Source organism: Parasteatoda tepidariorum, chromosome 2, assembly GCF_043381705.1.
Source record: "Parasteatoda tepidariorum isolate YZ-2023 chromosome 2, CAS_Ptep_4.0, whole genome shotgun sequence".
NCBI classification, from domain to species: Eukaryota; Metazoa; Arthropoda; class Arachnida; order Araneae; family Theridiidae; genus Parasteatoda; species Parasteatoda tepidariorum.
In genome coordinates, this window is record NC_092205.1 from 45,987,424 (window position 1) to 46,001,229 (window position 13,806).

The 13,806-nt window shown below is 29.8% G+C and overlaps 2 protein-coding genes and 1 long non-coding RNA gene across 6 annotated transcripts in view; 2 read left to right on the forward strand and 1 right to left on the reverse strand.

Annotated features, from left to right (window-relative positions):
- Positions 1-10,079, forward strand: part of LOC107453699 (hephaestin-like protein) — a 96,100-nt gene extending 86,021 nt beyond the window's left edge. For all 4 annotated transcript variants that reach the window (XM_071177539.1, XM_043038978.2, XM_043038977.2 and 1 more), the window contains exons 13-15: positions 3,084-3,550; positions 5,085-5,243; positions 8,271-10,079. In XM_071177539.1, coding sequence (XP_071033640.1) covers positions 3,084-3,550; positions 5,085-5,243; positions 8,271-8,569 — 925 coding nt within the window. In that variant the 3' untranslated portion in view covers positions 8,570-10,079. The remainder of the gene's footprint in view (positions 1-3,083; positions 3,551-5,084; positions 5,244-8,270) is intronic.
- On the reverse strand, positions 826-11,477 carry LOC139424995 (uncharacterized). Its single transcript, XR_011636146.1, has 2 exons — positions 11,233-11,477; positions 826-3,555 (listed from the first exon to the last, which is right to left on the reverse strand). It is a non-coding gene; the product is annotated as an uncharacterized lncRNA (long non-coding RNA).
- Positions 11,478-13,116: 1,639 nt separating this feature from the next.
- The window catches only part of LOC107453698 (hephaestin-like protein), a 38,252-nt gene continuing 37,562 nt past the window's right edge, over positions 13,117-13,806 (forward strand). Inside the window, exon 1 of the mRNA XM_043038979.2 lies at positions 13,117-13,482. Coding sequence (XP_042894913.2) covers positions 13,292-13,482 — 191 coding nt within the window. The 5' untranslated portion in view covers positions 13,117-13,291. The remainder of the gene's footprint in view (positions 13,483-13,806) is intronic.

The following is a 13,806-nucleotide window of genomic DNA, read 5'->3' on the forward strand; positions in this document are numbered from 1 at the left end:
TCAAAAAGAAAGTCTTTGACCTCGTTAGAAAGATTAAAATTTCATTAGAGATTTAAAAGAAAATATTTTCTTAAACTATACGAAAATTTCAGAACTCGTTTTACTGCTTGCAAAGCTGTCTTGTTCAAAAACAGTTTTACCCTCAACTAGGAGAATCCATCTCTTTCTGATTTCACCCATTAACCACCACGATTGCAACGTAATAATTTTTATTTATTTACGATAAACAGATTGTCTCACAAAATTAATTAATAAAACGAACCCGATTTTTTTTTTACTTTACTGACACACATTTAATTCCACAGATTTCTCTATTGAGATAAGATTTAAACTTTAATTTTTTGTTCGAATACTATCGGAACTTCATCATAAGCTTGTATTTTAAATTCTTACTTAATTTTTAGTTTTTTTAAATATTCGTTAAACATTTTTGCCACTTATATTGTTTAGCAATAGTGCAAAAATTTAATTCGTAATACCACTATACAATTTAAAATTATTATTTTTTATTTATAATTATTTTTATTATTTTTTATTTATAATTATTTTTATTATTTTTTATTTATAAATATTTTTATTATTTTTTATTTATAATTATTTTATTATTTTTTTTTATTATTATTTTAATTATTTTTATTATTTATTAATCTATTACTTTTTATAATTTTTTATTGACACATCACAGTTTTGCAAAAATTTTAAAATGCTGCAAAATATAACTTATTTATCACATAGTTATTTTTAAATTGTTGCTTAATGTGTGGGTGGTACTGATGAGCAATAAGGTGAGATCATAAGAATATTTTTGTAAAAAAGTAACACTGATTTAAGATGTGATTCTTTAATTTCAAATAATAATCAAAATCAAAAGCATAATAATAGTGGAGAATAATATTAGGAAGAGATGAAAAATTATTATATGCAAATACAGTTGAATAAAGGATCAATATTTTACAATTTTATGCTGATTAGAATATAAGATAATCTGAACCTCTTGTGTTTATTAACGATCATATCATGTGATTTTCCTGTCCAATGAGAATAAGCGAAAAGATAAGATGACAAATTTTATTTTTATGGTGTAAAGGATAAATTATTAGAAAATTATTTAGTACTTACTAATTTCGCAATTTCAATATGGTTTTTCAATTATTAGATTTCCAAATACTACATAGTTGTATACATACATTCTCAGAAAACGGGTTCCGTATGAACAATAATATCGGCACCCTGGACCATTAATACCGTGCAAATTAGCTGACAGCATAATAAGGCGTTAAACTAAATTATGTTTCATTTCAAGTATAATCATAGCACTATGTAATCAAGTTTAAAAAGTATTTATTTACACAGTATTATGGTTAATTTCAACACTTTACTAAATTAATAAACTTGTGAACAATATAATGGATCAATACGCTTAAAAACTTTTGAAAGATAGATGATAATAAATTGATAGATGTTTGGGAAAAGTTTCTAATAGAAAGCAAGTTAAATTTAATGATATTATTGATATTTAAACTTTCAAACTGCTGTATCTGAGAAACTATTCAAAAGATTCAAATCAAGTTTTGTATACATATTCAATTTGAATATTAAACTTGGTTAAATCACAATCCTTTCTTGTTTTCTTGAGAAAAAAAATTCTGGCAAATTTATGGTGCTGTATGGTAATGACATTTCAGGCAAGAGAAACAATAATTCTTGTTAATAAAACCAAAATATACAATTCAAATATACATACAAAATTCATATGATAATTTTTCCATTCATATGGTGATACAGTTTACCGGAAATTCCGATTTTCAAAATTATCGTTCTTATTACCTCACATTTGGTGAAAAATTCAAAAATAAATTTAAACATATAAATAATTTTAATTCCATGCTCTAAGGCAGGGATGGGCAAACTACGGCCCGAGCGCCAACTGTGGCCAGCCGAAAGGTTTCATCAGGCCCGCGGATAGAATTTTAACTTGCCGATCCGTGGCGAATATAAACATATACATCCATTTTCTTGTCTACTTCGTTTAAAGCTATTTTTGTTCTTTCTTTTTTAACAAAGTATTGATGACCTTTTTACTTTCTCTATTTCTGTTCTACATAATTGATGGATATAGCTAGCACATACAGCTTCAATTGGTAAAATGTTGAAAGCAGAAGTTCTTCATAGAATAGCCGTAAATTAGCGTCATCTGAAACAGTTGTTTTTAAATATGCCATAGTTTGAGTTTCACAAACCATTAACAAAAGCTAGTTTCCTAAATTAAATATCTAAATCAGTGCTATGTTTGCTTCAAATGTTAACAAGTGTTTTCAACTATGAACCTTAAGAGAAATCATTTCAGAAATAGACTAGCAAACGTTTAGCCTCGTTCCGTAAAATAAGTGCATCTCACTTGGAACCTCAATATCAGGAACATCTAAAAATGAAATCGCGCTTTCATTCATATCATTAAATATTTAAATTAAAACTTGTATATCTTTTTTTTTTTGAAGTTTTTTCTTAGCCCACTAAACTTTTTTTCCTCGATTTCTGCCCTCGACCAAAAAAGTTTGTCCATCCCGGCTCCAAGGTATCATGATAAAATTACCAAATTGTATCACATTAACCAAATTTTACCACATATTATAAAGCCATATTTTATTGTTAATTTTGCCTAAATCATTACCAAAGCACTTTGGTAAGTATTACTGAGCTGCTTTGGTTTTCCCATAAATCCCAAATAAATTTCACAATATTCTGATAGTTTTGACCATGCTTTTTTTCTAGTGTTGCTTTTTTTAAAAATTCCTACAATCTTAACAAGGTGTAAAATTAAATATTTTTCCCACATTTTAAACCATAACATCTTGTACTTAAGTTTATTAAGAATTAATTTTAATGATGATAAGGTTCAACTTGGTACTTTGCTAATTTTGTAGCAAATTTGCGTTTTATTATTGTTTCAGGATTTTAACAGAACTATCAGGAACTATTTTAACAGAACAGTTTATTAATGTTTCAGGATTTTTAAAACTTCTTTGAATGACATGCATGCATTATGACATTGACCCGTCATTGATTTCGTTTTTTTTTTCCAGAGAAAGTCGACCATTTGTAGAGAATGGGCCACAACGTATTGGCAGAATATACAAAAAAGCAGTCTTCCGAGAATTCACTGATTCCTCTTTTACTCACATGAAACCGAGAGGAAGAGATGAACAGCATTTGGAGCTCATTGGTCCATACATCAAAGCTGAAGTTGGCGATCTCATTCGAGTTGTGTTCAAGAACTTGGCATCAAGACCCTACAATATCCATCCCCACGGAGTCTTGTTAGAAAAGTACGAGTCCTACGCAGATGCTCTGGGTGAAGACGAAGAACCAGTGGCTCCAGGTGACACACATGTTTATGAGTGGCCAGTACCAGAACGAGCTGGACCAGGAAGAAATGGATTCAACTGTTCTTCATGGGCTTACTATTCAGCTGTGGATGTTGTGAAGGATACCAACTCTGGTCTTGTTGGTCCTTTAATAACATGCAAGCCTGGTACTTTGACATCCAAAGGTAAACTATAATATAATTTAATAGGTTTCTCAAAATACACCATAACTAGGCATATAGAAAAGTTATATATATATCTTCAATTCTCTTTGAAAATAGGGAAATAAAGCGTTAAAAGAAATTCGCTCTGCTCATAAAAAGTTAAGAACTTTATAAATATTTTTAGGTAACATTAAAAAGTTTAGAGCTTTATAGATATTTATCGATATTAATATAAAAACTGCGAGTATCGGAAGGCTATATCTTCAATTTCCAAGGAAAATAGTGAAACAAGGCATAGAAAGATATTCGCTCTGCTCACGAAAAGTTTAAAACTTTATAAATATAAAGGGATAATAATTAAAAGATTAGAACTTTATAGATATTAACGGATAACATTAATTAGTTTATGTATGACATAAAACAGGAAATTTAAAACTGAAGTTAAACTGTTTTCTTTTAATTATTATTTACCATTTATGTTCCTTATTTACACAAAAAATTTAATTCTTTAGAAGAAAATCTAATCTTGAGTACTTAAAATAGCTTAATATTAATAGACGTAAAATAAACAATGTAATAATTACAGTAACATAAAAAGGATAACGTAAGAAAAAATAAATTCATGATTTCGAATTATTAGTTTTAGTATATTTTATAAACTGACTTTTAANGGAAATAAAGCGTTAAAAGAAATTCGCTTTGCTCATAAAAAGTCAAGAACTTTATAAATATTTGTGGGTAACATTAGAAAGTTTAAAACTTTATAGATATTTATCGATATTAACATAAAAACTACGCGTATTGGAAGGCTATATCTTCAATTTCCTAGGAAAATAGTGAAACAAGACATAGAAAGATATTCGCTCTGCTCACGAAAGGTTTAGAACTTCTTTAGTTAAAACCGTTTCAACCCCAGACAGAAATGGCTTTAACTGTTCTTCGTGGGCTTAAAATTCAGTATGGCCTTGTTGGTCATTTGATTACATGCAAGCCAAGCACTTCCTACAAAGGTAATATATTATTTTAATTAGTTTCTTTAAATGCACCATAGCTGAAAATACAAAATTATGCTTATTGGAAGGCTTTATCTGCCATTCTCTGGGAAAATGGTGAACTAAAGCGTAAAAAGATATTAGCTCTGCTCACGAAAAGTTTAAAACTTTATAAATATAAAGGAATAATATTTAAAAGATTTGAACTTTATATATATTAAAGGATAACATTAATTAGTTTATGTATGACATAAAACAGGAAATTTAAAACTGAAGTTAAACTGTTTTCTTTTAATTATTATTTACCATTTATGTTCCTTATTTACACAAAAAATTTAATTCTTTAGAAGAAAATCTAATCTTGAGTACTTAAAATAGCTTAATATTAATAGACGTAAAATAAACAATGTAATAATTACAGTAACATAAAAAGGATAACGTAAGAAAAAATAAATTCATGATTTCGAATTATTAGTTTTAGTATATTTTATAAACTGACTTTTAATGGTTGCGTAAAAAAAGATTATTATTCAGAAGCTAAAAATTCTTTCCTTTCATTACAGGACGACGAAGAGATTTAGATCATGAATTTGCTGTTCTATTTACCATCTTCGATGAGAATAGAAGTTGGTACATCCAAGAAAATACTTATAAGTATGCCACCAGGCCGGAAACAGTAAATCCTTTGGATCCTGGTTTCATTTTAAGTAACAGAATGCACGGTAAGCTAAACAATATTAATACAGTAGAACATTCGATAAGTGCTTAAAATTTAACCATACTTTGCAAAATTATGTACAAGGTGCTGCTTAAAAGTTCGGTAAATGAAAAATAAAATCATAAAACAAGCAGTATCAGCAGTGAGATACAATACAATTTTTAATGCGTCGGTAATGCTATTTCAATAAGACTGTAATAGCCTTGTAAGAATTGATCGATGGACTGGTGTCCCACGTTCACAATGAGATCAGCACGAAATAAGCGAGAACGAATCACGAACTTACACAAATATTTGTTAATAATCTGCTAAAACAAAGTTATTCTTTATTTAAAACCACCTTATCTCAAGACTAAACATAGTAAATTAATGTTGTATGCTCATTGCCGATTATAACATGTTTTAACCACGAGAATTAATTGGTTTTCAAAATGAGACTCAACATGTGTTTCTACTATGCTCTTAAATTAGGTAATAAAATTAAATCACTTTGAGTGCACTAAATTTTAAGCCTAGTATTATTTTTTTTCAGAAACTGTATTAAATGATAATGAAGTGATATAATACATAAATTTAATCTTATATATTTTGCACATTAAGTCAAAAAAAAATATGCAACTTGCTTTGTCAGAACATTAGACGGCACATCTGACTGAATGCTTTTTTTAAAACACTGCATTAGACACTGTCTGGCCAAAAGTGTCCGGACACCCAGTGGCATGAACTTAGAGCTTCCTGAGGCACATATTATTATGATACTGCTCCCCTTTTTGCATCAATGACTACCAGCACACGACTCAGAAGACTTCCACAAGTTTTTGATAGGTGACCATAGGAATTGACTTCCAGGCTTTCATCGTAGCTGAAGTGAAGGCTTGCAGTGAGGGTGATCTATTTGACTATCCACGTAATCTTTGCTCCAATTCGTTCAAAAGGGGTTCTATGGGATTTAGATCGAGACTCTGAGAAAGCCAGTCCAGTGTTTGGACATTCATTTCGTTAAATCAGCCTCGATGTGTCAATGGAGCAGTTATCCTGCTGGGAAAAGAAATAGGCCTTCCCCGAAATATTATCATAGAGTTGATAGTGCAGCATTGTTCAGAATGTTCGCATACATCTCAGAGTTCATGTTTCCAACCAGAGGAACTAATGGATTTAGGCCATACCACGAGAAACACCTCCACACCATTATGCTTTCCCCACCTTAACAATCGGGAGTCCAGTGGCCAGATAACGTATCATTGAAATTAAAAATGAAGGATTAATAACTGAGTGAATTAATAACTGAAAGATTAATAAAATATTTATGTTATTAATTAAACTATACACAGAAGAGCCATTACATTATGACCACCCTGCTAATAACATGTAGGACCACCTTTAGCCCTCAAAACTGCTAGCTCCCGCCATGGCATTGATTCCACAAGGTGCTGATAGGTAGTCTGAGGTGTCTGGTACCAAGCACTCACCAACTGGTCCTGCAATTCCTCCACATTGCGAGGGGGTAGCGTGGCAGCACGAATTTGGTTCTCCAAGTAGGACCACGAATGCTCTATTGGATTAAGGTCAGGTGAATTGGGGGGCTAAAACATGACTTGAAAGCCACTGGAATGTTCCTCGACTATTCTACCCAAATGACATGGTGCATTATCCTGTTGGTAAACACCATCCCCCACAGGAAAAACTGCTGCCATGAATGGGTGATTCTGGCCTGCAACTATGTTCAAGTAGCTTACAGACGTCAGGGATTGTTCTATGAGGATTATGGGTTCTAATGTGCCCAACGAAAACATTGTTCCTGGGCGAGAAACAATGAAAACCTGGGCGAGCTCATTGTTATAGATGGACGGTGGTCATAATATAATGGCTCTTCGGTGTAATATTAGCAGTAAAATTGTAGCATATGCCTCCTTAAGTAACCCAGACTTCCGAAGATGAGTGAACCCTTTAGCAGAGAAAGATAAGGAACTGATCTGCAGTATAACAGATTAGCGGTTCTGTTTACCCCAACAACCTACTCATCTCAAGCTATTATTATCAGCCAGTCAACAAATAAAATGTAACCCATTTCTGTACCAATCATATTCCTTTTAAATTATGTTAAATACTTAAAAAAAAAATTTAATTTTGTCTAGATAAACGATAACATTTATAGCTTATATTTCCTTAAATCTCACAATTTTTAGAATGTCTGGTTTCTAAGCAGAGTAATTAATATTATTGACTAACTTATTTTTTGCACTGAGAAAAAAATAATGATAAAATGTATCGTGTTTCTGGCCCTATAGTAACATCGAAAAGCTCGATAAGTTTTACCGAAGCGCATTGGTAATGATTTTCGTAAAATTAACAATAAAATGTGGTTTTATAATATGTGATAAAATTTGGTTAATGTGGTAAGATTTGGTGATTTTATTGTGATACCTTATCGCATGGCATAAAAACCATTCAATCGGTAAAATTTATTTTTTTGTCATATGTTTATTTACAAAATCTGTGACAATAATAAATATAATTTTGAAAACTAAGAATTTCTGGTATACCGTTACTATATAAATGGGAAACATATAAAATGAATAGTAAATAAGTATTTACATATAAGTACAAATATATATATAAATATACAAATATATATATAAATATACAAATATACATATATACAAATAAGTAAATACATAGTACTATGTATTTTCGTTTTTTTAACCAGAATCATGTTTTCTTTTACCAAATATTTCGTAATCAGACAGCTCAGTAATTTTACTTGAATTTTTTCCCGGTAAATAAAGCTCGTTTTTTTAACGATATGATTTCTTAATCATGATATCTAAATTATAAGCATAATAATCAGTATTATAGCAAGCTATTTTTTACTTCTTATGATATACTTTTCTTTGTCTTTATTGCATCGAGATCAAAAACACATTATTTAATAGTATTTTCAAGGGTTTTGCTAATAAAAAAAATCTACGCTAAATTAGCAAAATAAATAGTATATAAAATTATTAAATCATCGACATTTATTTTTTTACAGCTGTGAATGGTAGACTGTATGGATCTTTGGATGGTCTTGTTGCAAGGCGGAACACATTGGCTGCATGGTATCTCATAGGTATGGGAACAGAAGTAGATATGCACACTGCTCACTTCCACGGTCAGACCTTCCTACGTCGAACAGACAGTACTCGACGTTCTGATGTCGTTTACCTTTTCCCTGGTGTGTTTGAAACGGTAGAAATGATTATGGATAATCCTGGTACATGGATCCTGCATTGTCACGTAGACGACCATATGAGAGCGGGCATGGCGGTCACCTACACCGTGGAGCGCTGACACAACTAACTCTTAAATAATATTTGTATAAATTACTAATATGGATTATTTTTTACAAACTTGAGCAAAATTAATAGGAGATTAAATGCTGATTTTTATGAAAAACTCTCAACACATGGGGACTTTTACGTCAAAGTGATTGAACACAGCATCTGTCTTTTGAAACCGTCTTCTGTTTACCTCAAAATAAGAAAATGCGATAGTGTTTCAGAAATTTAGTCTGACTCAATTTTTCAACGTAAAGTGAATATGTAAAATATTTATATTAGGAGCTTGTTACTCATAAAACTATTCTTGTATATATTTTCTTATGCATACAGTAAATGCAAATTAAAAAATTAATCCTTGAAAATATATGTATTTATTTTGCAACATTTTTTGAATTCAAAGGCCGTGTATAAGTTTGATATTTATTTTAATATGAAGCTCAATATTTAATAAAGAAATTAGTAAGAGTTTTAATCAAAATCAGCTTGTGTGAAACGCTAGCTCTTTCACATGAAAATATTATATACTCACAAAATATTGTAGAATAAAAGTAGAAATATTAAGAATAAATTCATGAAGCTAATAATAAGTGACATTTTTACTCTCTGTGTTTACTGACATAGAAGTTATACCAAAGAAACACTCACCTTTTTAACTCAAAATTTATATTTATTATTATATCTTTATTTTAAATTTATTTTTTTATTCTAAATAAATTTAAAACAAAGGACTATAAGTTTATTTGAAAGCAATGCTACGCATTTTTAACATTCCAGGCTCATTTTTTTGCTTCATTAAAAATAGAAACTGTTTGAAATTTAATGCCACATTCTTAAAAATTTTAAAAGTAACAATTTTAAAGTGCAAATCTGTAATCTTTTATTCTGTCAAAATAATTCTACCTAATTAAACATTTCAGTATGTCCTTTTTGATGTAAATTTACAGTCCTGGGTAAAATAATATTGATTAGTCTTACTGAGATACAGACTTTTTATATGCAAGTTTTTATATGCGAATTTAAATAACCGAAGCTAATCGAACCAGTTTTAACTTTAAAAATTCAGCTTTTTGTATGTATCTCAATGTGCCAAATATATCAGCCTCAATCTCTATTACTGTAATAAGTCTCACAAAGTCAAGTTTAAATAGTACAGTTATGTTTAGTTTGTACAATACTCCTCTTTGTACTGTCGCTACTACTTATGATATACTGCAATTGAATTGGAAAATGAAGTTTTATGTAGACATTGTAAAAAAGTACATATGAAGCAGATTATTTGCTTGAGATTTCACTACAGTGTTTATTTATATTTTATATGATTGTATGAGAGTGTATGTTAGAAGTATCATGTTTTTCAATTCTTTGAGTCCAGTTTAGCATCAAAAATAGAGTTTTGATGCTCACATGGGCTCTTTGAGAATTAAAACACATGATTATGTAATTTATATTTGTTTCTAGTATTACTTGGTTTAGATACCTATGTATTTTCTATTGTCAATAAAATTAACTCTTAAGATAAATGTTTGTTTCTTATTCGCTTGCTTGAAACTTGAACACACTGTAAAAAAAATACGGATTCAATTGCGGCAAAAAATCAGATATACCATAATTTTAACTGTAATATTTGAGGTAAAATTACTGAATCACTTTAATTAAGTAAATATTAAATAAATATGATTTGTATTTTTATTTATTAAATTGTGATAAAAAGGATTATTCATCAGATAATTGTATAATTTAGAAAAGCACTGAATTCACATTATATTAAAATAATGACTTAAACAAAAGTTTACTTTATCATTTTTAACGAAGCATTTATCACTGTAATTAGTTTAGGAAGATGGTATAGCGCATGCGAAACTCTGCTTGGTAACTATTTTAGTAACTTTAAAATTTAAATTACAGAAAAAAATTTGTTAAAATAAAGAGTATGTAAAATATGAAGTTTTAAATGCGCAGAGAAAAAAATCGGGTAATATTATCGAACTGTATGACAATGATATTTTTGGTTAAAAAAAAGAAGAAAAAAAACTTACTTTCGATTAACAAAACCAAAGTATATGGTATTTAAACCATTCACTTGGTAATTTTTCCTTTCATATGGTAACGGATTACCAGAAATTTTGGTTTTAAACTTTTACTTCTTATTACCCCATAATAATCATACCATATTTTATTGTTAATTTTTCCAAAATCATTACTAAAGAGTTTTGGTAAAAGTAACTGAGATTTTCGATGTTCCCTTAGAGCCAGAAATTTTTACCGTATTTCTGGCTCTATTACCGTAGTTTACCATATTCTGGTAGTTTTGACGACACGTTTTTTCTCAGTGTGCTGAAACCATTTTTTCTAAATATTAATTGCAATCATATTACGGTAATATTAGCTACTGCGCAGGAAAAGGATAAGTAATACTGTCATAATATGTTTGCAATTTGACATTTTAGTAAAAATGTATACTATTGAAACTTCTTGGTCTGTCTATCTTGGTTTATCTGAACATTTTTTTCTATACTTTAAATTCGAAAGTGCTAATATAATTGAAAGAGAATGTCTTATGAAGGGTGACTCCTGTAGTATAGCGTCCTCTTTAAGGTAGTAAATGTTATTATTAGAAGTGCTAAAATTTAGTGCCAAATTCATGATTCAAAGTTAAGGATAAATTCATATTACTTTTTTAGAGAAATTCAGTAGCTGTCGTCACAGGAAAGAAATATCATAGGACTATCTCAGATAAACCGCGATAATGAAACTAAAATCCATGATCCATCTAGAATTGAGGATATTTTCTGTCATCACTATTGAGGAAGCAATACCTGACTTCCAAAGCTGTAACCAACCAAACCATGTAATAACTCTCTCTATACTCCATGTCTGGGCCTGAAGCCGAGAACGAGTATTGATGTGATAAGCATAACTAGAACCTAAAAAGAAATCACTTCCTCAAGATAATCTATTGCAACTAACTAAAATTTATAGATATAAAAAGAGAATACTTCGTTAAAAATACATAAAGAGAAATATTCAAGTCTAGCTGCATTTAGTATTTGACCTTAGCCATACATTATGCATTTGTAGTTATGTATTAAACATGTAACCTTAAATAATTATGATTAAAAAGAGACTGTTATAACTGATAAACAGAAATTAGCTTTGTTTTTAGATGTCATTATACTTTAGCATATTATTTGAAAAATAATGTATATTTTAATAAAAGTAATTTCATTTATTTAATAAAAACTCAGAAATATTAATTTTATAATACTTAACTAAACTATTGCTAGAACTCGAATAAAAAAAAGAGAATAAGTACCTGTAACATACCAACATCTGAAATTGATATTCTATTTATTTAGCAAATGTTATAACAGATATAAACTGTAAATAATTCCAGATCAAACTGCGGTAAAAAGTACCGTCACACAGGGTGCCGGTACTTTTTATGGTAAAATTCATTTTTACAGGAACATGTTACGGAACAAAGAATCCTATATACCGCAATTTTTACAATAATAATTACCATAAAATCATATAATCGCTCTATTTATGTAAATATTACTGTAAAAATTAGAGTATAATATTTTACGATAAAAAGAGATTTTACGAAAGATGCATCCAAAGTGCCAGTACTTCATACCGTAATTTGAAGCTGAATTTTTACAGAGCAGTATAATTTATTATATTTATTACTTGACCAATAAAATCTGTAGTTCGAGATGAATTTGTGTGGAAATCTAAAGTTAAATGTAAAAATTAAATTTCCAAAAAATGGTAACATTCACATGAAGTAGGCAATAAGTCTTGCTTTTAAAACCAAGGTTGAACACCCAACCCAAATTAGAGATTACGACTACCAATGTTCAATTCTATAGCCTTGTAATTTTAAACCGAATCCAGAAGACAAGGGAACTCCTAGATTAAACTTTTGTTAAATTTGCCATCTCGAAGGATTTTTCGATGAAACTAACCCACATTCATGTTACATGGAGAGAGAAGCCACGAAAACCTCCCACAGTTAGCTAGAAGACAAGGGGACTCTAGCCCATAATCCGTCTATTAAAACATTGCATAAATTTAGGTTTAAATACATCGATCTTCCAAAACCACATTTCAGTCCTTTAATTCAGGGGATAACTTTAGCAAAAATAAAAATAATTGCCATGCATAATAACAGCGTTTGTAACATTTTCAGCTGTATCACTTGCTTATTTTAAAAAATTAACAGGATCCAATTTTTTCTCTCTTCTGCTTCGCGATATGTCATGGTATCAAAGATATTCGAATAAAAGAAATAGAAACACTTATATAAATTTGTTTTTCAAAACTTTCACTCAGATATTTAGAAATACAAAGATTAGTAGCATTAGCATATTCTAAATCTCCTATAAATCAGTATTTCCATTGTAAAGTGTTTTAACAACTCTACTTTTCAAAACAACTGCTTCTATCAAGGCTGGTTGAGAAATTTGAGACGAAATTCACCCGTAATCCTCTTACATAACTACTTTATCATTTATGTAGGTTAACCCATAAATACAGCACAAGAATACTGAAATTAATTCTTTAGAATGTTTAGGCAGGCTAACTCGCAATGAGTTTGTTCTTTTTATCTGAAGACGCAACCAGTGAAACATCAAACAGTGAAATCTCGCGTTGTTCAACTAAGTGCGCTTGTTCAGAACAAATTAGAGTAACTTCAAGTAATAATCAAAAGAATTTGTAAGACATTACGATGCATGGTGTTCAGTTGACTTATTCCATCTTATGCCGATATGTTTTTGTGGTATGTGTCTCTTTATGTTATGTCAAAACTCAAAGGATACCTGACGAAGATCGTCCAACGAGGACTATTTACATAGGTGCGGTAGAAACTGACTGGGATTATGCACCAGAGGGTAATTTATTGGGTCCTGGTGCAGATGAGTAAGTAAAAATATTAAAATTACCAGGAATAAATTACTGTTAATATTTTTTTCTAGTTTTAGCTTAAAAAGTCCTTCCTCTTCCGACCAAACTTAAATATCGAAGGGGTGGATACTTAATATCGAACTTAAATATCGAAGGGATAGAAGAGGGAAAATTCCAAATATGCTTTTCATCCTTTTTATTTAATATCCTCAGATTAACTGATGATGGATATTTATCCTATTTTGCAGTATGTTTGGATAAATCTAAGATACAAGGCCACTACCGAATCACAATTTGAGATCTAAACCATGCGATATTTTTGATTGTCTATTCATTTTT